This window comes from Anopheles cruzii, chromosome 3 (genome assembly GCF_943734635.1).
Source record: "Anopheles cruzii chromosome 3, idAnoCruzAS_RS32_06, whole genome shotgun sequence".
Taxonomy (NCBI): domain Eukaryota; kingdom Metazoa; phylum Arthropoda; class Insecta; order Diptera; family Culicidae; genus Anopheles; species Anopheles cruzii.
Genome location: NC_069145.1, coordinates 29,402,619 through 29,427,529, shown reverse-complemented (window position 1 = coordinate 29,427,529; position 24,911 = coordinate 29,402,619). Strand labels below are relative to the sequence as shown.

The following is a 24,911-nucleotide window of genomic DNA, read 5'->3' as shown; positions in this document are numbered from 1 at the left end:
ACAAACGGAAAGCAATGGAGCACCGCAAGAAGCGCAAGCCTCGTAGCTCATCGCTGCTGTCCACTATCAGGGCGTGCCATAATTTGCGTGCCATAGCTCACCGCCGACAAAAACGCCATCAGATCACGTACGAGGGTCCGGTACGCTGCACACCGAGAGAGAGATTCGTCGATGGCTCGCCCAACCAGCCATTGTTGTAGCGTTCTAGTGCCCAAAAGGAAGGATACGCAGGACTCAGCGATCAGCCGGAGTGATGGAAAGTGTTGGCTGGTGGAGTTCGCCTTCCAGGACCGTCTGGGGTCCCACGGGAAGCTCACCGGCCCCACCGGCAGGGTGTGTTGTTGCGTAGTAGATAGGTGTAAAGAAATCCCTCGAATGCTCGGTGCGAATCACCAACACCACCAGCCGGCGGCGGCGGCCGGTTCGTTTCAGCGCCACTCGCGCTGATTACGCGCTCGCGGTGCCCGTGGCGCGACGCATCACTATGTTTGTAGCTTCTATTATAACATCCCCCTCGCGATTGATCGTGTACGATCAGTACGTGTTCAACTGTTGCCCGTTGCGCATCGCAGGGCGCAACTCAACGACGACGGCTTACACGACCAGGACAGGAATAGCCGTGGGAATACCGACCTTAGTGAAGAACTCGCCACCCGTACGATCCATTCAGCCGATTGTTGTGGTGTAGTGTAGTAGTTACAACTTCGGTCCAATTATTGTTGACAACAATCGTGCGGTGCATTCAGTCCCAACTTGGGTCGTGTTAAGGATCGTGCTTGTGACGGGTGTCTGAAGAATGTTTGAATTCCCCTGAACCTGTGGATGTCGCTAGACCACAGCTGATGTAATCGAGCCGAGTTGAAGCAAGATCAAGATCTTCAACCAGTTTGAAGCCATCATAAACATCCGTCAGCTAACCTTGGTGACACGAACGGCTTAGGTGTTTGTGTGTGTGCGCGCGCGTGCGATAGTTACTGGCACGCTAGGCGGTAGGACGAACCCGAACAGGACGTGACGTCGCTTAGTCCGTATCATCATATCGTCACAGAAGCATCGAAAGGGCGGAGTCCGCTTTTTTCCCAGATCATTCTCACGAACGAACCGAACGAGGCGACTGTGCAAAATCATCATCATTGCAGCCACCGTCCAGAGATTTGTGACAATCGGTTGGCCGTAATTACGGTGTGCGGAAAACAGCAGCAAAATGCAGCCGACAAGGTATGATTGAATTAATTGAACATTCTGGTCCCAAAGTAGCATTTAAAGTGGCGAATTAAGGCGAAAGCGGTCCACTTCCATTAGGTGTTTCGTGAAGGGCTAGGTCGTCGTTCTCTCTAAACGGTGGACCAAATGAGGAGAAGCTCAACCAGGATCGTTAGTAAAACGGCATTATAAGCTAGAAGCTAAACAAGAGTCGCCACTGCTGCCATGCGTGCCTCAAAGTGGACTAAACGACGCCACAACGACTACCTCGGGCACAAGTACGGGCACAGATAAATTGAACTTATCAGTAAACAAAAAGCTCTGGCAAACAGCTACTCCGGGCACGTACGCAAGATATCGACAGCCGTTGCCTTGAGTCACCGGCGTGGTGACGGAGGCCAGCTACGCAAGCCTTTGTTCTTCTGACTGTCCCAGGATGGTGCCATAACTCTGTTTTGAGTTATTTTGAAACAAATTCTTCACCTGCTCCGAGATTTTCACGATCGAAAACAAATATTTTGCGCCGGAATTCAGGCGACGTTTTACCCGGTTACACAAGCCCGTTCTTTGTGTGATGGAGCTGTACTGTGTGACGATAGCAGGCGCGCAATGAAGCGGAAGCGATCGAAAGCATTGCCGCCTTTGCGCGGATTGTCACCGGTTTTGGAGTCTTCCATATTCCCCGGAGCCCGGCGGGTGCGTTTTGGTCGACCCAAGGTCGACGGCGGCACAGAATAATAAACAAAGCTAACGTTCTGTTCGAGAAGAGCGAGATTCGAGCACGAGCTGTGCTATAATATCATTAATATGCACAAATTTTCCGGTACATCTGAAATGATGCCACGGCGGGAGGGATTTGATTAGCTTGCGTTGTGGGCCATGTTGTTGCACGGGTTTGCAAAAGCGGAAACATTTACACGACCCATTGCTGATGCGCCGACTGATAGGCGACGGCGTGGTGGGGTTCGTCGCCTGGAAGTCTTTCGTTTCAATGGAACCGCGACCATTATCACTCCGTTCCGTCCGACTGAAGCGGCGCGGTGCGCGGTGTCTGGCTGAATCGTTTGACTAATTCTGAGCGCGTTGATAAATTGCTCGATCGACAAAACATATTCTACCGATCATTAGGTAATGCAGGCGGGGCGTCGCTGTGAATAGCAATTAATAAATGTGTGATCATCAATGATCGTCACGGCTGGGCAGATGTCGGCAGGCCTGTGCCGATAAGTGCCTTCACCGGATTCGAGTGTCGGGAGTGTAGACGGTGCCAGTGAACGGGCCATAAAACCGGCAACTCAGAATACACTTACTGGGCCGTGAGATGCTGGCGCCGAGTGACGCGAGGCTAAAAGGCGGACACAACGGACGGCTTCGATCGACAGCACACCTTCACGTAAACGCCTGGTAATGGTACTAATTGAAATAAAAGATTCAAATTCAGAACCTGTTTCAACTCAGCTCTTCTGGGAATCATTTTGCACCCGATTCTCGGCCCCTAATCATGTAACCGAACCAAGGTGCACACGGGAGGGGATTGTCACGTTGTCGCTGATGACTGACGGGGACCGACCAAAAAGGACTGGTGCGATTACACACGTCCCCACTATTTCGCCGTCCCATAAACTGTAACTTATCTGCTGCACTGTACCTGTACCCAACTCTATTTTTAGGTTCCTATTCGTTGCGGTGGCTGCTCTTATCTGGTGCGCCCCAGCACGCGGTGATGAATGTGTTAGCACGAAACGGGACAGACATCGGACGATCATGGAAGAGTTTCGTCACTCGCCGAACTGGGAAGGCGTGCTGACGGAGGACACGCTCAATCTGCAGAACAACGAAACCGAAGTGGACCTGTCCCGACAGGGCTTCAAGGAGGTCCACTGGCACCTGAGCAGCATCGTGAACGAGGGCTACGAAATCTACGAGCTCGACCTATCCTTCAACAACCTGGAGCAGCTGAATGAGCTGACGTTTCTCAAGTTCTACTCCCTGGAAACGCTCAATCTGTCCAACAACCGCATCGAGACGATCAACAACCTAACGTTCGGCTCGTTGATCCGCCTGGCCGAGCTCGATCTGTCGTTCAATCTGATCCACACGCTCGAGAAGCAAGCTTTTGACCGACTCTACGGACTCGAGTCGCTGAGCCTGCGCGAGAACTGTCTGGTGACGCTGGCCCCGCACCAGTTCTACTTCAACGATCACCTCTCGTCGCTGCTGCTCGACCACAACCAGCTGTCGTTCTTGCCGCGCGTGCTCTTCGACACAATCACAATGGTGGACGAGCTGTATGAGCTCGACCTCTCGGACAACAACTTCCGCCGGATGCCGTACATCGACGCGAAGGAGATCTCGCTGCTGAAGATCGAAAACAATCACATCGAAACGCTCACGGTCAACAAATCGTTCAACGTGCGCGTGCTGCAGATGCAGAACAACAACATCTATGACGCGGACCTGTTCTCCTTTAGCCGGGCCGAGCACATTGACCTATCCCACAACAACCTGGACAACATCGTCGGTCTGCACGAGATGACGCAGCTCGAGTATCTGGACCTGTCGTCGAACAACGTGTCCCGGTTCGACTACAACCTCAAGTACTCGATCCGCAACATTCCCGGGCTGGTGACGCTTCGGCTCCAGAACTGCAGTCTGAACGATCAGAACATCGAGGGCTTGCTGGCGTCGGAGTCGATCCTCTATCTGGACCTCTCCCAGAACAACTTCGTCCGTCTGAATGTGAGCCACCTTTCGCGGCTTCGAACCCTACAGTACCTCAGCCTGAACTTTAACTATCTGCGTGAGCTGGTTAACTACGAGCGGATGGGGCACGAGTTCCCTTATCTGGATCGGGTGTCGCTGTCTTTTAACCGCTGGAACTGCTCGTACTACGATCGGCTCAATGCGCACCTGAACCGTACGCACATCCGCTCGACGAGTGATCCTCGCGACTGCTACATCAACGGGACCCACGTGACCGATTCGTACGTGACGGATGTTTTCGAGCCTCCGTACACGATGGTGCAGGTGAAGCGGGACATGGCGGTGCTGCGCAACCTGGGCCGCCACACCCTCTACTTCCTGCTGGCCATGTTTACCAGCTTGCGGTCACAGTGGAACGGGTCCGTGGTCAACCAGCAGACGTACCGCCGCCAGCTGGACTCCCTGGAGCACGACGTGGACCACCTGCTCGGCATGGTCGTGTTCCTGGTGGCCGTGTTTGCCGTTGCCCTGTTCGTGGCCGTCGCGTGGGGTTGCCAGCGGTTGGTCCGCCGGTGGCAGCACGACCGCTCGGTCAAGGTGGTGACGTACCAGAAGCGGGCCAACGAGTTCAGCAACGGTGTCACCGTAAACGATGTGATACGGGACAATGTGTCGGTTGCCTAGGGCAAGATCGCGGGATTGGGTATTTTAGCCGTCCATATTCCTGAAGCTCTCCCGGTCCACACACACACACATACACACACAGAGGTGTAAGATAGTGCATTGCGATGCAAAGTTACCAAATCTGAAAACTAAACCCGAGCCGCATTACTGTGTATCTTAGCGTGTAAGTGATATTATCAAATAAATGTAAAAACACTACAGTATCGTTGGCATGGGGCTTTCCCTATATGCAAAACTCTCGGGGGGGGGGCCCGTGTCGGGCACCAGCATCTCGTGCATTGTGCGGCAAGATGCGGTTCACATGAGAGCACCGCAATCGCGATCGTGATTCGCGTTTCACAGTGTATTGTTACCGAACAAGAGAGCGTTCCCGAATACCTCGATTACCTGCCCACCGGCGGCGGCGCCGGGTAAGCCTGTCCTGTCCTCCCGAAAAGGAGTGCTGTGCAGTTTACTGCCTCCTAATAGCCGTTTGCAGGATACGCCCCCTCGATAGGGATAGGTGGATCGACGGGCCTTACCAAAACAAAACAGGTTGTCCGGCGAAGTTGGGTTTTTCTGGAAGGTACTTCATTAATAAAATCTTCACCACACCAGAACGGAGTGTCCCTGGCGTCCAGGAGCGGTGCCCGGAACCTTCTAGCGCCCGGTTACGACACCTCAGACTTGGACGGGTACCCGTGTGCAGCGGACGATAGGTAGCAAGAGGTGCAGAAGCGCATCGCAGGGACCGGGTTAACCGCAAAACACGCGCGCGGGTTTACAAGTACCGCACCGGCGCTGTTGGTGTTTGTAGCGGCGCGCCAGTGCATTCGGTAAACCCCTTTGGGTACTCGGGTCCCGACAACAACACGTTAACGCACACCAGAGCGGCCGCTACCGCCCGCTACCGGTAGCCTCTTAAGTAATCAGTGCGCTACAGCATCTGGTTCCGAGCGGATCGTGTGATCGTGCGTTTGGAACAGCGTAACCCGGGAGCAAATCCGTAATGAGCGTACGATTCGTGCCCGCCTGGGAAGCCACGCCACGAATCTTCCACAGTGAGCAGTTCACGTTTAGTGTTTACTTCCCATAGGGCCATCATCGTAAACAAAAACAAGTGCGATCCGATAGGCCTGTCATACGGTTGTTTTGATTAGCGGATCGTATTCCGCGCGGCCGGAACATCCGAATGTGGACAGTAACGGAACGGTGAGAGCGCGAGCGAGAGGTTCTTGCACGATGCAGCCCAGCGTGTTAGGAGTTAGCGACTGGCGAAACTTGGTGGCGTTCCGTTGGTGCCTGGTCTGTGCGGTGCTTCTGCTTGGACCGGTTGCTAACGGGCCGGCCAAAGGCCAGTATCTGAGTTCGCCGTGTCCGAAAATATTTTCCTACCGGTTCGACCCGAACACGAGCGAGCCATTCGGATACGTCGAGCTGCACAACTTGCGCATCGGTCAGCTAGTCAAGCTGAACGTGGATCTCTCGATCGGCGTACCGGTTCCGAAGGTAAGCCGCCAATCCGTGTTGCGGTCGTGTCGAGTTCCTCAACTAGAATCGAGCGGGGGTTGAGTGCGTTCGCGGATCACGTGTGTGATCCGGCCTATTAAAGGCACTTCTCTCATGTGTATCTTTGCATTTTTCTCTCTCTCCTCTACACACGCATGTATATGCATTCCAGAGCAACGTGGGATCCATAACGCTAGTTAAATCGAGACCGCAAACGTTTCTCGACATTTTCAACAACCGCCCGGCGCAGTATCGTGTGAATTTCCCGTTCACCAACATCTACCCGTCCGTGCTGGCGATCAGCGTTAACGGGCAGGCGATCTGCACCGGGCAAAAGGTAAAGGGACCAATCGTGACGACCATCAATCTGGAGCACACACTGTTCACGCAGGTGCAGCAACTGAACTCGAACGGCAACACGGCGGCCGTCAACGCGAACGGCATCCAGTACCAGCCGGCGGTCCATCAGATCATCACCCAGCCCTCGGGCCGGCAGACCAACGACACGCCGACGGCGATCGTTTTCCAACCGCCCGAAACCGCGGTTACCACCCAGCGGTCAGTACTGTTCCCGAGAGTCCTGTTACCACCGTCGCAGCCGCAGCAAACAGTGTATCGACCTCTGCCAGCAGCGTCGACAAGGAGCTCCTCCGATATGTAAGTTTTCCCCGTCGCAGTCGCTGGCAGTTTGATCGCAGTAATAATCATCCTACCCGTTCCTGTCACTTAGTTCCTGCGGAACCGTGGCGCCGCTGGGCAGCCGACTGTCGATCAACGGCATTCGTTCGTCGAAAGGACAGTTCCCGTGGGCGGCACCGATTTTCAATACCGCCGGCGTCTCGAAACCCCAGTACATCTGCGGCAGTAGCCTGATTACCCCGACGCACGTGCTGACGGCGGCCCACTGCATGTATTTTCCCGCCGGCATGGAACGCCAGGCGGACCAGCTGTCGGTCGTGCCCGGGATGTACAACATCGACAACTTTTTCGACAGCAGCAACCAGGAGCGCGACGTGGCGCGGATATTCATTCACGACGACTACTACTTCGAGGACGCCGAACTGACGGACTCGGACATTTCGGTGCTGGCGCTCGCCCAACCGGTCGTCTACAACGATCTGGTGCGGCCAATCTGTCTGTGGAGCGAAAGTGACAACCTGGAGCAAATCATCGGCGCCAAGGGCTTCATTTCGAGCTGGGGCGTTACGGAGTCGGGCGGGGATGCGACGTATCCGAGCTACGTGACGGCCACCGTTATCGACAAGCGGGACTGCTCGCGCCAGCTGGGCCGCCTGGTACCGCCGTCGTCACGAACGTTCTGCGGTGCCGGCTACGGTGCCGTGCCGTGCAACGGTGACTCCGGGAGCGGGTTGGCCCTAAAACGCGGATCACGGTTCTACCTCCGGGGGATCGTGTCTACGGGCCAGCTCGACATCAACACGCAGCTGTGTGACTCGAAGAAGTACGTTATCTACACGGATGTCGCTCCGTTCCGGTACTGGCTGTCGCGGATTGTTAAAAAGTAGCGCGGCCAACGATCATCCCGATTCCATCCCGGCGAAAGCATCTTGGCTGTGTCGATAACGTAATGTTTCATTTAATGATCGTTTTCGAACCGGATGGAAGGCAGAGATTGGTGCGATGGATGAGTGGTACAACAACGAGTACAATAAACAGCATTAGAACGATGGTGCTGCGTGGCTGTAGTTATAATTTATAGTTATGCGACCGCGAGCTCTAGTGCATTGATGCAGCAGCTCTCAGTTCTAGTCAAAATTAGTCGCCCCCGTTCGGGGATGCCGCATTGGCCGCATTGGATTACCATTATTTTATTGCATCGGTGAGCGCGCATCGAGCAGATGTATCAGCCTAGGTAATAGCTAATACCCATAATGTTTACCATTAGACATGATGATAAAAGACTTTGTAAAAACCAATTTGCTGCATACGTTTGTTTATTTGCAATCATAACTCATTCCATTCTCTACCTTCGGGCGCGGCGAGCTGAAAACGCCGGAAATGGCTACGGTGCTGCTGAGCGCAATCGCCCGCAACCTCTTCAAGACGGACATCACGTGGGACAAGGTAGTGTCCCTATTTGCCATCGCCAGCGGCCTCTCGATCGACTGTGGCCGCCAGGGCCACCTAGACTATCTGCCAGAGCTCGTAGAGGGCGTAGCGGACGTGATCGAGGACGAGCTCGTCGCGTGGATCTCCGAAAACGGCAGCTATTCATTGTAGTGTTTCTCCTTAAGACCAACGGCCTGTAATACATTCCAAACATTTTTTCTTAAAACCGCATAAGCCGTCATTAGAATTGTCTTTATTTTCGCTGGAATTGGAAAGAAATTGGCGTCGGAAAGAAATGGGGGACAAAAGTAAGGTAAGACTCGCAGCAATGCACGAAAGAAAATTAGTTTCCGTCGGAAGCCTCAGGGAAAACATTTGGAAAAACGCTCCTCGCGTTTTTTTTCTTGACCTCTTCGACCATCCGGTGTCCTTTCGACTTCCTTTCTTTGACCGTCCTCTCGACCGTCCGGTATCACAAAACTACGCTGTGCAAAATTTCACGCAAATTGGGTTCAGTAGTTTTGGAGAAATAGCAGAGCAGACGACGGACATCCGAAAAAAGAAAGTACTTTTTAAAAAGATTCGGAAAACCCCGAAACCCGAAAAATCCGAAGTTTGACTAGGGCTGCAGGAGCGACTGGTAGGTAGCACCAGTGACTTGCATGCAATGCATTCTCCGCCGCTGCTCCTCTCTTCACGCCTGTTGGAGCTGCATCGTTATGGCCCGACAGGCCCGGGCGATGCGCTGAGCTCTCCGGTTTTCGCAGTCTCTCGCCCAGATTGTCCTGCATCAGTGGGGAGCGACCACTATCCTCTAGCAGTTGGAACCAGGTGCAGTAGAACATGGCGTGTTCCGTTGACTCGTTAGCCGCCGGGGACCAGGTGCAATCTAGGTACTGTCGGAAGAATGAGGACCTTGGACAAGTGGAAGTCCACGCGTCCATGTTTCCCGTTGACACAACGCGCAATGTCCGGAATAACTCTGTGGGCCGCTCGCTGGTACCGACTCGCATCAGGCCGCACCCTCATTGTTCCACTGCTCCTGTCCGAGGCTGACGGTGCGCTGGCGAAGAAAAAGGTGGCGTCGTTCCTTGTGGCCTTTGTTGTTGTTAACGCCACCGCTGCCCGTCTGCATCTGCATGCCGGAGGGTCGCTGAACTCATACGGGAACAGCGGGAAATAATTATTACCTGACAAACTATGTTCAAAATACTCGTATATCTTCACGTTTGTTTCGTCGTCCATAAGAACACATTCTTCGAGCTAATATCAATAAATTCTCGTTTCGCATCGGTCACATTTCCGTTGCGTCAACCCGTTTGCACAGGCTATTAGTGCTAAAGTATTTGCACGCCAAAAAGTGTAAACAAAAAATTGATAAATACTTGAGCTCACTCCCCAGCGAAGGTTATCATGCATATTCCGATGGCCAACGCGACTATGCTCCAATGTTGAAGCCGATCACCACGCGGAGCGAGCCATGAATACATCATCGGGTCGGATGAAAACCTGAATCGAGAAAACCGGCGGACCGCCGGCTGGGGATTTTTGTAATGTGAGTGAGACATCAGCCAGACACAACCTACCACTCCGCCAACTGATTGGCCGGCCGCGATATTCCGTCCGTGGACGATGATCTCGAAAGCGCGGGCTGCTAGTGTGCCGCAGCGTCTTCAACCGACCGGACGGATCGCGAGTTCCTGCGCTGTGCTAGAAATCAGTGCCCACGACCACGCTTGCGGGTTATCAACACGGAGCCCTGTTGCTGCTAGCGCTTAGCGCATCTCCGTTTCTTGCACCTTAGTGTTTGTCTAGTTCTCCCTTGACGCCGTCGCCGTCACTCACCCTGTCACCTACGCATAGTGATATCTTCGCGTCGATCGGCCCCTGAAATCCGGTCCGGTGGGAGATTCATTTCGACCAATAAACCGGTAATACCCGGGTCGGTTCTACTGGCAGCCGGAATCGGATATCGGAGATTGCTCTCTCCGCGGTGTCGTGTTGTGGCAGCCGCACTCGGTGCCATTATGATAGGAATGTAGCTCCAGTTTTCGAAACGACTGTGCAAAGGCCGCGCGTGTGGTTCGTATGTGTCCTCTACGCGCTTGGTGATATGTTTTGTTAGCAACTTTTGCCACTCGTAAAAACTGGACCCCGGAGCGATACCGTTTTATTTATAGCATCTTACGCCAGTGCGCGGTCGCCATTCGAGGAGCAAAGATCACCCGGATCAACGCCACAATGTCCTTACCGCGAAAAAAAGTGTCACGCTTGAGCCAAGCCAGTGTGTTCCTGTTACCAACCACGATTCTGTTGTTTCTAGTCGGTCCGATCGGCCACAATACGGTCAGTGGGCAGTACCTTAGCTCACCTTGCCCGGAAGTGTTCAGCTATCGCCTGGAACCGAACAGCAACCAAGCGTTCGGATACGTCGAGCTTCACGGGCTACGCATCGGAACCACGGTTAAGCTCATGATCGATCTGTCCTACAACGTGGAAGTGGGAAAGGTAAATCCATCAGCTGATCCTCGTTCCTAACTTGTACATTTCTCCTCAGTAATCGCTCGTCGGGAGCGTGAATTCCCGTGGTAAACTCGGCCTACTGAGACTGGGTTTTGTGCAAACTTATATACGTTTACCCCGCTTCACTATAAACAAACAATCACCAGGCAGCAGCAGCAGTAGCTGGCAAAGGTTATCGGCTTGAGCTAGGTCATACCGTGGCCGGAGGAACGCAATAGCTCCTTCAGCTCTCGCTTGCTATCAATTGGAGTGGCCGCGGACCACGGAAATCCCCAACATCATCGTTGGCGGCGCCGTCTTTGCATGGCGATCGTCTCGCGAAAGTGTTGCGCTGTGACATCTCTCGGTTAATCGGTTGTTTCAAAACCTCGGTAAAAACCGAGTAGGCTTGAATTTACGCATGGGACACGTGACGTCACACAAAAACCAGTTTTGTGATGCGCCTCTCCACGCGGGGCCCGACTACGGAAGAGTCTGTAATGCCGTCGGGTGCCGCTCGGCACAGTGTTAAGTTAGGGGATGAAAATTTAAGTAACAATTTCGGTCCCGTCTCGAAGTTTTATCACCAAAAGCATTCAGCTTGCGGTCATCGGGGGGTCGAATCAGTCCAAAGGCCAAATATAGGGCGATCCATCAAGTGTTTGGATTTTTTTTGGACGTTAAACTTCATTCTTGAAATTGTAAACGTTTAGTAAAAACTTTGACATTTACGAAACGGGGTTGCAGAAAATTGGCAAATATTGAAAACTTATTTCCAAAATGATGAGTCTCCAAATCAAACCGTACGAAATTTGAAAAGCTCATTTCCAAGAAGGAGCCGTAATCGTCGATGGCGACTTTGCGCACCTTCTTCGGAATCCAAACACTAGATGGACCACCCCAAAGGACAAATAGAGGCAAGCATTACTATTTGGCATTTCCCATTTCAAATCTTTGGTTTCGTAAATTCTGCATCGGAAACGTTAAAAATTCAAATTAGCCATGTTGGAATGATGCTTCCAAAAAGTGGATTTCGAAGGACAATGTTTTTTTTTTTTTGTTACTCTTAAAGGACGGGCAGAGCCGTATTTATCAAATCTAAACTTAAATCTACCGACATAACAAAAACTTAGAGCTAAGCATCATGTAAGATGCGGGTGGCGTGGCGTTTCCTCCAACGCGCAAATGCCTTATCCCGGGCTTGCTCGGTTAAGGACAATGTTTTAATGATAGTATTAACGATCGCAACATACAGTATACGACTCAATTGAATTTTCTTTTAAATTTATTCATCTTGCTCCGATCGAAAGTGACCGAATCTTCCAATGTTTCTACTGCCGTTCAATCGGGAAATCGAATTCGCAAAGTTCCGAAAACGGCCAACCTAGTGATGCAAACACGGTTTTCTTGTAGAGTTCGACGCACACACGTCATTGCCACTAATGAACGCTGATTGCCACTAATGAATGCTGAGGCATGGCCGTGGTAGGGTAGGGTGTAGGGATTCTTGCGCTAATTTGATCTCGATTAGCGAAAACCCTCATTAGCATGCTACTCTGCCACAATCTTTGGCCAAAAACATCTTGAATTCAGTGCGATTTCGAGACAAAGCCGGTCTTGAACGATCGCGGTCCTGAACGAAGCAGAAGCCACGGTTAGGTATTGCCCGGCTCAGTAGGCATTTGATGTTATTGCAAATATTCTTCCTCGTCACATTCTTCAACATTCTGTTCCGTCTCGTCTGTTTGCAGCAAAACTTGGGCTCGATCACCCTCGTCAAGTCGAACGAACAAACGTTTCGCGACATCTACAATAATCAGCCGGCGCAGTATCGTGTGAGCTTCCCGTTCCAAAACATCGTTCCGCGGGTGCTATCGATCACCGTTAACGGCCAAACGATATGCACCGGACAGGCGGCGAGCGGGCGCACAGTGACAACGGTCAAACTGGAGCACACCCTCTACACCAAGGTGAACGGAAACGGCAACGGCAATGATTTCAACCAGATACTGCCGTACCAACCGACGTACCAGCCGACGTACCAGCCGCCAGCACAACAGCGACCACCCCAGACCACCCCTGCGCCGTTTGTCTACCAACCGGCGATGCCAGAGTATAGCCCTCAGCGGCCATTCAATCAACGGCCATCCGCTCAACGGCCGCCAGTGCAAGAGCAGCCCAGACCACAGCAGACCAGACCACCGCAGCCAGTGACAGCCCCACCACAGCCGTCCTTAACTAACGCGGATATGTAAGTAATCCTTAGGCTAGTTGAATCCGGCCATGCCAAAGACTAGCCACGGAACTAAACTGGAACATTCTAACATCAAATTGCAGCACCTGTGGATCGGTGGCTCCACTAGGCACCCGGCTGTCGATCAACGGCGTTCGCTCGTCGAAAGGACAGTTCCCGTGGGCGGTGCCCATTTTCAACGTCGCCGGCGTCTCGAAACCCCAGTACATCTGCGGCAGTAGCCTGATTGGACCGACGCACATATTGACGGCAGCCCACTGCATGTACTTCCCGGACGGGACGCTCCGACAGGCGGACCAGCTGGCGGTGGTGCCCGGGATGTTCAACATCGACAACTTCTCGGACGATGAGAACCAGGAACGCGAAGTGACCACAATCCACGTTCATGAGGAGTACCTGCACGAAGATATCCTCGTGACCGACTCCGATATTGCCGTGCTGGTGATCCGTCAGGCGGTCACCTACAACGATCTGGTGCGACCGATTTGTCTGTGGTCCGGGAGCGACAACCTGGAGCAGATCATCGGCTCCAAGGGGTTCGTGTCGGGCTGGGGCATTACGGAAACGGGCGATGCGAAGTATCCCAGCTACGTGACGGCCTCGGTCATCGAGAAGCGCCAGTGTTCCCTCCAGCTGGGGCGCCTCTTTTCGTCCACCTCGCGGACATTCTGCGCCGACGGTCACGGGGCCGTCCCGTGCAACGGTGATTCGGGCAGCGGGTTGGCGTTGAAGCGGGGCACGAGATACTATCTGCGGGGCATCGTGTCCACCGGCCAGCAGGATCCCGTCACGTTGCTGTGTGACGCGCAGAAGTACGTAGTCTACACCGATGTCGCTCCGTTCCGGTTCTGGTTGTCTCGTATCATGAAATCGTAAGCAGCAGCTCGTCCAACGAAGGTGGCCACTGTTGCCCGTTCGGTTTACTCACCACTAGAATGCTTTCACTATGGCTTTGGCCCAGTGCGCCGAAATTTACCGTGGAGCCCCGTCCGAAGCGAGGGCAGCAGAGTTGGCGTGTCACAGTAACGTATATCCCAGATCGTCAGTCAGTAAGTGGCCATATTTAATTAACTAATTTAAGCACAAACTGTCATCAGCCGTCCAAGTACGAGTAAAATGCGTTTGCTGTACAGAGAGTGATGGCCTATTGCGTAGTTGGAAATGGATCTCTCCCGTTTACGGTCCGCGGTGGCAAATTCTAGAAATCACAATCCCCTACGCAATTTTATTTTAATGCCTTTTGGGTATGTACAGCAAAACGAAGTCGTTTTCTTGTTTGTTGTGTCATCAACGGCCCAAAACGGAGAACGGAGAAATAAATGTATAAAGTATAAACAGAATACTTATAATTTCCTTCCTCTGTGAGTTAAATAAATGTTGGAACAAAACACTCTACAGGTTTCAATAGGTACTTTCAAGACGTTTCGTGATGCTGGACGCTTCCCGCGCGGAACACAAACGAAACGCAAAAGACACGCGGGTGAAACCGGAAAGAAGCCGCTCAGATCATGGGAATAAAATTAGCAGGATGAGCAAAGCCCTGTGCTATGCGTTTGTGCCAATGCCGACACTGTTCCGACCGAACGGTGCAGCTTATCAGCTTAATCCTTTCGAATTCCGCCATAAATTTCGTTCGGTGGAGTCCAGGTGGTTCACTGAAATTGCCATCCTAACTAACGCGCGCGCGATGAACGAGCAAATCACACCTGAAACCCCGGATGTGTGTTGCGATCGTTCATATTGCTCGGGCCTCACACGGGTGGGTGATTCACATAAAGTACACGAAGACGTGGAGACGAAAACCTGATTTCGCGCGCGCGTCGAAGAAACTGGTTGATCAGATTCATTAACGCCGACGCGATGGGGAGCCCCATCGCGGGGGTCGCATTATCCGCTGACCTCGCCGCAAACGCTAGCCCACGACTTCAAGCTTCGGCTGTGATAAATAAGAGATAAACTTTATTCAAATGCTCTGTTAGTCGGCAGAATGTGATCTGGGAGTGGACTTCAAAGGCGGCCGCCACCCGAGCACATCCGATCTACTGGAAGCCCGCGCCGCTGACGAACGAAGGCAGCTTCAGTTCGTCCGGCTGCAGGCTTCCGGTTCCGTCCGGTGTGATGACCTGTTTGCGGTAGGTGATCTCCTCTCGGATGTACTTCACCGAGGAGCCGTTCCCGTGCGGGTTTGTCGTTTCCTCCTTACGCTCGATCGTCCGCTGGTACTCGTGCTGGATAGTCGGGACGGTGCCCGTCTCCGTTGGCCCGTCTGCCTTTGCCGTGGGTCTCGGGCCGGGTCCAGCGGCAATCGGAGCGACGGTTGTTTCCGGTCGCTGCGAGCTCGGTGGCACGAGCGGTGCAGGGTTCGGTGGCACGAAAGGTGCCGGGTTCGGTGGCAGTAGCTTGCTGGGTTCACACTTATCCTTGCACGTATCGGACCGCAGGAAGTGCCGCAGCGTCACCGAGCTGACGAAGGATCCACGGTCGCCGGGGCCGGTGCACAGTTCGCGCCCGTTAAATACAAGCTTCGTGAGCTTCGGTAGCGGCTCCTGGAGCGGGAAGTTGATCCGATACGATACTCCGCGTCCCTTGCTGAACTGCTCCGTAATCTGCGCATTGTCTTCGATGGCCTCGATGGATCCGACGTATTTCTGCGGACGAGACCGGACGAGAGGCTACGTTAAGGGGCACTAAGTGTCGCCGAACGCTTTGGATACTCACCGACAGTAGTTCCCCGGCGATCGAGAGATGCAACTCAAGGGTGCCGGTCTTATCCACCTGTTGTTGTCGCGTGTCCACGACACCGTAGATCTGTTGCTTGATACTATCCGCGGCGTATCTGAAGATGCTCGGGCACGGTGACGCTGGCAGCGCAGTACTACCGACCGAACCACACTCCGCACTGCCGAGCAGAACTGCCAACAGAAGCACGGCCGATCGGACACGGTGGCTCATCATGACTGAGGGCTCTTCAACGCACAACTTTTTGGAGGGCAAAATCGGCCAAACGTGTTTCAAACAAGAAGCACTGCTGCAGCGAACTGCATTCACCGATCGACCTGATGCACTGGACTGCTTTAGAGGGCGATCGCAACCTACACACTGTCTATATACTGCCGTTCCGTTCGCGGGAAAAACCGTCCTGGGTAGCAGCAGCCTTGACGTGTGCACTTCGGCGGCGAGCTCGGGGAAGAATAAAGTTCTTAATCGCACCGACACATGCTTAAATGCGATCTAGCTCGCCCCCGTCGACCCGAGACCGAGCTCCCGCCGCTCGATCGCCGATCGTGCGTAACCGTCGGCTGCCGGCGATCGTCCGGAAGGAGTGAACCTGAGGCACTGAGAAGTTCTGCTCACTCTTCTTTTTTCACGCTTCCTTCTCAAATGTTGTGTACCGATTTGCATACGGATAATGGCCCGTGCCGTGCCGATGGATTAGTTTCACTAATATTTTAATATTTCACTGCTGGTGAGGAGCGACACACTCGTTCTCTGTCGCTACGTCTCTCTCTCTCTCTCTCTCTCTCTCTCGATCATGTCCGGCGATCTCTGGCGATTTTTCTCCGGCAGCCAAAAGCTAGTACATCCTGGTGACTTTCGCACCGCCTCTCTTCCGTTGGCTTGACAGGTATGGCCACTGGACTAGCTCGTCGGCAAATCCGATCGACGACGGCGCCAGTAACTTGACGGTAACTTAAGACGGCCAATCTGGCGCCAAGTTTCGGAAATTAATAAATTTAATTGCTTCACGCGTCGACATTATTGATGGTGGCGTGGAAAGCGCTTTATTAAAAACAAAATAAAATGATTGAAAGACTGTAGTTCCTTCGAGTAATTTGAAATGGGTTTTAAATTTGAAAATGTTCTTTTTTCACCAGTTAGTCAACCATTTTGGATAAATAAAGCTTTTAATTCTTTAAGATATGTTTCGAGCACGAACACAAGAGTAACCAGTGCATCCTGCATGCCTGCTCCGGAACAGCTTACATGACCAGCTTACTGAGGCATGACCTGTGAAGCTTATCGCTGGCTCTTGGGTAGGTGGTAAATAAAGTTAACTAAAAACTTTGAAAAGTATGATTCTTATCAGTCTCAGCCTCTCTCTAGGGAGCTACGTGGCGCAATAGAACCCGATCCCGCTGGCGCCAGCCGTTATGCATAGTTATGGATTTGCTAAACGGCATCAAATATCGGAAATGGCTGGATCGTAAAACTGTGGACAGAATTGTGATTTTTACGACATATTAACTTTCGACCAGTTCTTCCACGGTCTCTCTCGTTCTTTCTTGGAATTCTGCCAGTGATAATGGTGACCCGTTGGAGGTCCTGCGTTTCGCGGGCGCTTCAGGCCAAGCTCACTTACGGTCGTCCCGTAGGTGGCCATAAATTGCGTGAGTACTCCGTTACTAATGCGGGACATTGAAAATTCACATATTTCATACTTCGTAAAGAGCTTAGCGTCATCCGGTGGCTTCTGTTTCGGTGGCCATAATCCGCTTACCGTCCGCCGAAGCCGTGCCAGAGGCCGCCTGGGAATGGGCGCCATGGGAAGAAAATCGATAAAAAATTAAGTGAAACGCCGCACATAAATGACGGCGCCCGTTCTTCTGTTCTGCCCGATGCGGCAGTTCGCGGATGGACCCGGACTAATAGACGGCTTTCGAATATCCGTTCACGCGCCATTATGTCGGCGTGTTGGCGCCGCCGTCAACATCGATTCTTCGCTCGACGTCTGTTTCACAAAACGACGGTTAGCGCGGTGATTAGGATGACCGAATCCGGCTCGAACGCAGCTACTGGCTACGCCGCCACCGCCGCCGGTGCTGGTGGCATCTGACACCTCTGACGGGTTGACCACATTCAACCTGCTCGTTTGAATAATATTTGTGTGTTTTTATCGATTTGCTAATAACGTATGAAATTTCTCAAACCATCGCCTCCGGGCTCCTTCCGAGTGGCTACGGCTCTCCCAGGTGTGAAACGACGCCATATATTACTGGGAATGACAAGAAGGCGCCACGGTATCGATTCGCCTATGCCATAGCAATAAACTTGCCACGGGGTGGCAAAGGCAAAGAACTCCCCGGCGCATCACGCCGGTTTCACATTTCAGTCTCGCGCCAGTCTCTCGGCGATTAGCGACCATTTATGTTTTATGACACTTTACATGCCTTTACGTGCCGTAATTAACATAATTGGCATGCTCTCTATTGGGGTGCGAAGCATCAGTTTTGAGGTGCTTGCATTTAACTTCGCAATCGGCCGCAACCTCTTGGATGTCAATATTATCATCAAAAGAGCAACCCTGCTGTGAATTGAATCAAATCTATAGCATTTTATTCATCTTCGGTAGTCTTGTTTTAAGTCTGGTCCTTTTGCCAGAAATATTTAAACCTTATGTACACAAATATCAAGAAAACGGTTCCATCGGAGAGGAGCTGGTACCGGCAAACGTGATTATATTCATCTGTCACTATCTCTACCTCTAGTACCGCGCATATCACTTATTGATCGACAAAAAAAGAAAAGAGGACGTTGAAAGCCGCCCCACTCCGCCCACTCCGCCCCTCTTTTCTTCTACTCTCCGAACAGGATTCTCGCACGGGCGAAAGCAACATCACCCACTTATGTACACACAACAAATGGCTCTCTCCGTGCTCGACCAACGGCAGAACAACGGTCCCGGGGGGCTCCGGGAGATGGCTTTTGTTCTCTCGGATCGCTCTAGGACCCGAGCTCCCACTTGATGATGTGCGGCTCGATCGATAGCCGCTGCTGCATGATCGACTGCATCACGTACTCGGTGGTGCAGATCTGGCAGACCGCGTGCTTGCCCTTCTGTATGAACGGCTGAATGATGATGCGATCCTCCGGGCAGCTGACGATCACGTAGCTGCCCGCCTTCTCCGCGTTCGTCTCCCGGATGCGCTTGATCGTGCGCGGGTTCTTCTCGACCGTACCGCCGCCGAGCTCGATCATCTGCCGGACGTCCTTGCAGGACGGCTTCACCTGTGGCGTAACGAAAAACACTTTGCCCTCGAACAGTTTGGTGCGTGCCGGCGTGTCGAGCACCTGGTGCAGATCGGACTTGAACTGTTCGTTCAGTTCGGCCACGTCCAGCTTGTACGCTTCGATCGGCAGAAAGTAGCCGGCCGTCGCACTGTCGGACAACCACTTGCTGCTCAGCAGGTGGCGCACGGTCGCGAGGGCTAGAATTAGCTTCACCGTCCGGGCAACGCGCGTCATCACGAGATGCGTGGCCTCGGTTGCCCCAGTCACCACCTTACCCCCGAGCGCTCTGTGGAGAAGAAAGAACGGAGGAGAATGTGGTGGTATGTGTGGTGACGAAACCGAAACCGCTGTGGCATACATTACGGCTCGGGTAAGGCCCTCGGTGTTGTCGATCTGTGAGAAGAGCACACTCGGCACGGCATCGCTAGCCGGCTGACGTTGACAGACGATTTCCGCCGGAACGGGCTCCATCAATGGGAGCGTGCGGGGCTTCTTAACGCCCGTCGCCGGAGGCGGAAGCTCACTGAGCGTCCGTTTGACCCGTTCGTGCGATTCCTGAGTTAAGTTAATCGGAGATTTCCAGGCAGCTAGCAGCAGGAAGGTGGGCAGAATAGAAACCGGTCAGTATGCAGAGCACTGGCCCAGTGGCGCCCTCTATACTTACTCATTAGGTGCATCACTAGGTTGTAGTCGACCCGAAAGTGGCAGGTCAGGTTAAACTGCTGGTACTTGGGCGCCTCGCACTGCTGCATCGCGTTCAGGTTGCCGAGCAGGATGTCGCTCAGCCAGATCGTATTGACCGCCGGAACGTTCCACTCCTTCGCGAACTTGTACTTCGGATTGTCAATCTGCCGGCACAGCAGCACGGTGTTGGACTTGGAGAAGTACGGCGTCATGCGTGCGCCCGACTCCTCGATCATCTGCTTGATACGGACGCGCTCCTCGCCCTCGAACCCGGTGATCGACATGTTGTGCTTGGTGGCCGGCTTCTGCGTGCCGAAGATGGCGGGCGTCGGCAGGTGGAGCGCCTGCCACGGGGGCTGCAGCTGGCGCTTCACGATGATGTCGTTCAGCCAGTAGGTGGTGATGCAGCGCTTTGCGTCGCGAATGGCCTGCATTACGACGCCGTGCCGCTGCGTACGGCACAGCACGTGCGTCACCTTCGGCCCATAGTACGACTCGATCTCGCCGCCATGCTTCTTGATGATCATCTTCCACTCCTCGATCTCGGCCGCACTGTGCGTTTCGTCGTACTCGATGATGTAGAAGGTGCACCCGAGCAGGAACAGCTCCGGGTGCAGCTTCAGGTTCGGATTGTGCCCATAGTACTGCGGCCGATGCAGCGGTGCCCGCCCGGGACTGAACTGTGCCGGACCGCCACCCTTCATCGCGGCGGCCGCAACGGCGACCGTGTTTTGTATCATCACCGGGCCAGCGGCACCGGGCACCGGCACCGGAATGACCCCGGCACCGGACGATTGAATGATCTGATTGACCACCGGACCTGCTCCACCGGGGCCTAGCGGCGATTGCACCACGCCACTGTTGGTAATGTTGCCCAGGGTGCGGCGGACAACCTGCTGCTGCAATTGTTGTTGCTGCTGCTGCTGCTGTTGAGGATGCAAAAGGTGTTGCTGAATTTGCTGCTGTTGCTGTTGTTGCTGCTGCTGCTGCTGTTGACAGGCTTGCTGTTGCTGTTGAAGCGCCAGAATGTCCTGCGGCGATCGGCCCAACGTTTGCTGTAGGGCAGCATTGTGTTGGGCCGTCATCAGACGCAGTGTTCCGGCGGCCGATGGTTCCGCTCCGGGTCCGGGACCATCGACCAAAGTGCCACTAGAGCCGACAGGCCCACCCGGAACCGTGCCCCCGTTTCCCAGTCGATTGCTTAACATGTTGGCCAAAGCGGTTTTCGTTTTGCTTTGCATCTGTTGCTGCTGCTGATGAGCTTGCAGTGAGCCTCCGGCGGGGTCTTGCGGCGATTGTGGCACCGGCCCGGCCGTAGGTTGACCAGAGGCACCGACGAGGGTTTGCTGCTGAACCACCATCGTACTTCCATCGGCACCGACGACCACTTCCGACGGGAAGCCACCTCCAGGAGTGCGTGGAGAAATCATCTGACCGCCCATTTGCGGTGCTCCCGGTTGCTGTTGCTGCTGCTGCTGCTGCTGTTGGTTTTTCTGAACCTGATCGCGCTGCAGCTGCATCTGCAGCAGACGGTGTTGCTGCATCCGTTGTTGCTGGGCGGAAGCATTCGGATCAATCGGATACGGCGTTCCGGGCGGGCCAGTTCCAATCGTTTGCTGCGTGATCGGACTCAGCCCGGGGGCTACCGGTCGAACAACAACCTGCCGGGCGTTTTGTTGTTGCTGCTGTTGCTGCTGATGGTGTAGCCAGCGGACCTGCTGCTGCTGATTCATCCCCGGTGGCATCGGACTCCGGATGACGATCTGCTGGCGAGCCCCTGGGTGAGCTCCAGGATGACCGGGGCGCGCCTGAAATGCGGCCTGCTGCCTTTGCATGTGATTGTGCTTGGCCTGCAACCGGCTTATGAACTCCTGCTGTCCGGCCGGATCAAGCTTCATCAGCTCGGCACGGGCCTGCGGATCGAGCTGAATTAGTTGCCGTGGCCCCTGCGGGCGCAACGTCGTCCGAATGAACTGTGGCTGGCCGGGAACACCCGGCTGGCCTGGAACGGCTTGCGGGTGGCCCTGCGGTGATTGCACGATCGTTTGCTGCACAATGGTTGTCCCGGACGGAAGCATCCCGGCGCCCTGCTGCTGCTGCTGCACCGGAGACTGTTGCATCTGTTGCGGAGATTGTTGCATTTGCTGGGGCGATTGTTGCGCCTGGAACGGCGTTCCCGGCTGCTGGAGGGGACTCTGTGGTGCCCAAGGTTGCGGGGTGCCCGGCGGTTGCTGGGTAGGCGTTTGCGGTTGCTGCTGCTGCTGCTGCTGAGGTAGCATCATTTCGTTTCCTCCAAGACCGGCTTGAATCATTTGTTCGCCCCCATTACCGCCGGCCATCAGTTGTTGCTGCGGAGCACCATTCGGACCCAGTATTTGCTGCTGCATGATCGGTTGACCTCCCTGTTGCATCATCGGTCCCGTCGCGCCGATCGTTTGCTGGAGCATCTGTTGCTGTGAAGGGTGTTGCTGCATCTGGTTCGACACCATCGGTTGTTGTATGATTTGTTGCTGATTTATGATCAACTGTTGCTGCTGCTGCTGTTGCTGAGATGGTTGGTGAGATGTTGAAATAATTTGCTGTTGTACCATTGTGCCTTGCTGCATCATCGTGCCAGGTTGCTGCTGCACGACGATCGTTTGTTGTTGGCCACCGGCCGATGTTTGTATGATTTGCTGCTGCATCGGTTGTTGCTGTCCTTGCTGAATTAGCAGTTGCTGCTGCTGTTGCGGCTGCGGTTGGCCCTGCATTTGTTGCTGTAATTGCGCCCTTTGTTGAAGCATCACGCTCTGCCCGTTATCCTGGGCCGCGACAACGGTGCGCTGCTGTATTATTTGCTGCTGCTGCTGCTGCTGCGAGGCAGCGGTAGACATTGGCCCAGAACTGCTGACTACAATCTGTTGATGTTGCTGCTGCAATTGCTGCTTTTGCTGCTGTTGCATGTACTGTAAGCGCTGCTGAGGGTTCATTGGCTGCGCGCCTGGGCCCGAAATGATCTGCTGTTGGTTTGTCGACTGATTAACGATCACTATGTTCTGCCCCGGAAAGACTTGCTGCTGCACAATTCGCTGGACCATCTGCGGTTGGCCCGGTTGCGGTCCACCAGCGGATGCCGGACCCATTGGTTTAATTTGCTGCTGTTGCATTTGTTGTTGTTGCTGTTGCTGCTGCGACTGCTGATCTTGCTGTTCAACGACAACCTGCTTCGTGACGGTTTGATAGTTTGGGCCCATCGATTGAATGATCGTTTGCTGTATAAACTTGGGTTGCCCTTGAACCGCCTGACTGTTGTTGTTCATCATTGAAATCTGGCCCGAGGATGTGGTAACGACGCCCTGTTGGGAGGAGAGCTGTTGCTGCTGAAATTGTAATTGTTGCTGCTGCTGGTGCTGCTGTTGTTGCTGCTGCTGTAGCTGGAGTTGCTGTGAACCGCCCATGGTGCGCTGTACCTGAATAATTTGCTGCTGCATCGGTTGCGATTGGGACACTTGGATAGTTTGTTGTCCAGCTGCCTGGGATTGCATCTGCTGCTGCATTTGGCCCTGCATCATCTGCTGTCCCGGTTGGAGTTGGTTCTGATTGATCGTTATTTGGCGAAGGATCTGCTTCGGTTGCTGCTGCCCATCGATGCCGGTTGCGACCGTGGTGACCGCAGTTTGATTATACTGTTGCTGTTGCTGCACTTGCAGCTGCCCTTGCTGCTGTTGATTAGGGCCACTTTTGTAGACAACCTGTATATTTTGCTTTCCCTGCTGCTGGGGCGTTTGTTGCTGTTGCTGCGGTAGCTGCTGCTGATGCGGTCCCTGCGTTTGAGGAGTATTTTGCAGTGGGGATTGTATGATTTGCTGAATAATGGTGCCGCTCTGGGACGCAGATTGCTGGAAGTTAATTTGTGTCTGTTGCAACGGTTGTTGCTGAGGTTGCACGGTCGCGGTAGGATGTTGCAGCGATTGCTGCAAAATATTGTTATTTGTCGAATTCATTGTCATTTGCTGCTGCTGCAATTGTTGCTGTTGTTGAGCTTGCAGAGCTTTTTGCAACTGTTGCTGGTTTTGTTGCTGTGTGTTGAGAGTTTGCGGAGCCGGTCCTCGTAGTCTGTGTGTATGCTGTGGTCCTTGTTGTTGTTGTTGCTGCTGCTGCTGCTGCGGTCTCGTGTAGCGCGAAGCGGTGGAGAACACCTGGCCGCTTTGCTTCGTACTTCCGGTAGTACTTTCCGCTCCTTGTTGGCCAATCAGCCTCGGTTTGGGCTCTTCCTTTCTGCCGCTACCGTGCGTGGGTACCTCCGTCTTGGCGATGCCTTCTTCAAAATCAAACCCTAAAATGCTGTTCAAGGGTTGCTTTTCTGTCGGAGCTTTGGCCGTGGCGCCTTGCTTGAGGAATACTTGCTCGAGCAGTAACCGCGGATGGTACACTGCGACCGGTTTCAAGCTGGTCGACTTAAGGCAGTCCGCTACCCAGTCGGGGGTCACTATCTGAACGCCCGTACCGCACGCAACTGCCTTGCTATAGGCGGCTCCTCGTGGGCTGCCACAGACCAGGTGCGTCGTGTTGCGGTCGAGCCGAACACTGAATGTTCCGCCGTGGAACGTGAGAACGGCGTAGAGTCTTCGCAGATCGCGACTGTCGAGCTGGGTGACGGCGAATCGCAGACCGCAAAAAATGCCCGTCTTCAGCGGAAAGTACGCCTTCGTCGAGGCCAGCCGCCCGAGGTGCACCGACGCTACTACCCACGCCTCCGTCACGGTCGGAATATCGTATAGTTCCGCTGCCTCTGTTATATCGTTTTCGTCGTAGTTGAGGCCGCACACGACGTGCGTGCTAAAGTCCATAAACCTCGACAGCGACACACCGCCATCTTCCAACAGTTTACTTATCTGTTTACGGCGGAAAACAAGAGAAACAATAACACTTTCGTAGCCAGCATCACCTGTGGCGCCCGCCGGTTGACTCTTACCTTTGGGTCTAGGGTGCCCGTCACGAAGCATTTCACATTTCGAAACAAATCGCTCTTCAGCTGAAGGTTCTCCAAATTGCTGAAGACCGATGCCGGATCGATGCTCATCTTCCTGTTGTGTGTCTTAGCGAATTCCTCAAGCCGACCGCGGGGTCGGCAACGTTAACTTCACCGTCGCCCGTAATCGCAAACAATGCCCGCCACGACGGAGAACGTTCATCACGAATCGAAACCTACGGGACCTGCGCTCCCAAGGTGTTGGGTTTGTGTTGTTGGTCGGTCTTCCCTCAGTGCCTTCTTCTTCCGGCACTCAAGCAAGCGTAACGCGCTGGAATAGCTGCGCTTTCCGCGAGTTCTATA

The 24,911-nt window shown here is 53.8% G+C and overlaps 5 protein-coding genes across 5 annotated transcripts; 3 read left to right on the top strand and 2 right to left on the bottom strand.

Moving 5' to 3' along the window:
• The first annotated feature begins 560 nt into the window (after positions 1 to 560).
• On the top strand, positions 561 to 4,778 carry LOC128272021 (insulin-like growth factor-binding protein complex acid labile subunit). The gene is made up of 2 exons (XM_053009730.1): positions 561 to 1,218; positions 2,874 to 4,778. Exons 1-2 carry the CDS (start codon positions 1,205 to 1,207, stop codon positions 4,588 to 4,590), a joined length of 1,731 nt encoding a protein of 576 aa, XP_052865690.1. The 5' UTR covers positions 561 to 1,204; the 3' UTR covers positions 4,591 to 4,778.
• Positions 4,779 to 5,577: 799 nt separating this feature from the next.
• Positions 5,578 to 7,617, top strand: LOC128271995 (serine protease gd-like). The gene is made up of 3 exons (XM_053009701.1): positions 5,578 to 6,078; positions 6,251 to 6,735; positions 6,809 to 7,617. The coding sequence occupies exons 1-3, from the start codon at positions 5,812 to 5,814 to the stop codon at positions 7,602 to 7,604; spliced, it is 1,548 nt and encodes a 515-aa protein (XP_052865661.1). The 5' UTR covers positions 5,578 to 5,811; the 3' UTR covers positions 7,605 to 7,617.
• Positions 7,618 to 9,843: 2,226 nt separating this feature from the next.
• LOC128271614 (serine protease gd-like) lies at positions 9,844 to 14,236 on the top strand. Its single transcript, XM_053009207.1, has 3 exons — positions 9,844 to 10,656; positions 12,402 to 12,901; positions 12,988 to 14,236. Exons 1-3 carry the CDS (start codon positions 10,390 to 10,392, stop codon positions 13,778 to 13,780), a joined length of 1,560 nt encoding a protein of 519 aa, XP_052865167.1. The 5' UTR covers positions 9,844 to 10,389; the 3' UTR covers positions 13,781 to 14,236.
• Positions 14,237 to 14,926: 690 nt separating this feature from the next.
• On the bottom strand, positions 14,927 to 16,050 carry LOC128273669 (serine protease gd-like). The gene is made up of 2 exons (XM_053011692.1): positions 15,623 to 16,050; positions 14,927 to 15,552 (listed from the first exon to the last, which is right to left on the bottom strand). The coding sequence occupies exons 1-2, from the start codon at positions 15,857 to 15,859 to the stop codon at positions 14,944 to 14,946; spliced, it is 846 nt and encodes a 281-aa protein (XP_052867652.1). The 5' UTR covers positions 15,860 to 16,050; the 3' UTR covers positions 14,927 to 14,943.
• A 2,412-nt stretch (positions 16,051 to 18,462) lies between these two features.
• LOC128270182 (PAX-interacting protein 1) lies at positions 18,463 to 24,659 on the bottom strand. The gene is made up of 5 exons (XM_053007588.1): positions 24,552 to 24,659; positions 23,047 to 24,471; positions 19,578 to 22,674; positions 19,272 to 19,500; positions 18,463 to 19,199 (listed from the first exon to the last, which is right to left on the bottom strand). The coding sequence occupies exons 1-5, from the start codon at positions 24,657 to 24,659 to the stop codon at positions 18,626 to 18,628; spliced, it is 5,433 nt and encodes a 1,810-aa protein (XP_052863548.1). The 3' UTR covers positions 18,463 to 18,625.
• Between the last annotated feature and the right edge of the window lie 252 nt (positions 24,660 to 24,911).

Excerpts from the sequence above, each read along its gene's own strand:
- LOC128271995 (XM_053009701.1), top strand. The coding sequence starts at position 5,812 with ATGCAGCCCAGCGTGTTAGGAGTTAGCGACTGGCGAAACTTGGTGGCG. Across the intron at positions 6,079-6,250 it reads TCGGCGTACCGGTTCCGAAG|AGCAACGTGGGATCCATAAC; the intron begins GTAAGCCGCCAA and ends TATGCATTCCAG. Across the intron at positions 6,736-6,808 it reads ACAAGGAGCTCCTCCGATAT|TTCCTGCGGAACCGTGGCGC; the intron begins GTAAGTTTTCCC and ends CCTGTCACTTAG.
- LOC128271614 (XM_053009207.1), top strand. The coding sequence starts at position 10,390 with ATGTCCTTACCGCGAAAAAAAGTGTCACGCTTGAGCCAAGCCAGTGTG. Across the intron at positions 10,657-12,401 it reads ACAACGTGGAAGTGGGAAAG|CAAAACTTGGGCTCGATCAC; the intron begins GTAAATCCATCA and ends GTCTGTTTGCAG. Across the intron at positions 12,902-12,987 it reads TCCTTAACTAACGCGGATAT|CACCTGTGGATCGGTGGCTC; the intron begins GTAAGTAATCCT and ends ATCAAATTGCAG.
- LOC128273669 (XM_053011692.1), bottom strand. The coding sequence starts at position 15,859 with ATGATGAGCCACCGTGTCCGATCGGCCGTGCTTCTGTTGGCAGTTCTG. Across the intron at positions 15,553-15,622 it reads TCGCCGGGGAACTACTGTCG|AAATACGTCGGATCCATCGA; the intron begins GTGAGTATCCAA and ends TCTCGTCCGCAG.
- LOC128270182 (XM_053007588.1), bottom strand. The coding sequence starts at position 24,659 with ATGAGCATCGATCCGGCATCGGTCTTCAGCAATTTGGAGAACCTTCAG. Across the intron at positions 24,472-24,551 it reads CGGGCACCCTAGACCCAAAG|ATAAGTAAACTGTTGGAAGA; the intron begins GTAAGAGTCAAC and ends CGCCGTAAACAG. Across the intron at positions 19,200-19,271 it reads GGCCTTACCCGAGCCGTAAT|AGCGCTCGGGGGTAAGGTGG; the intron begins GTATGCCACAGC and ends TCTTCTCCACAG.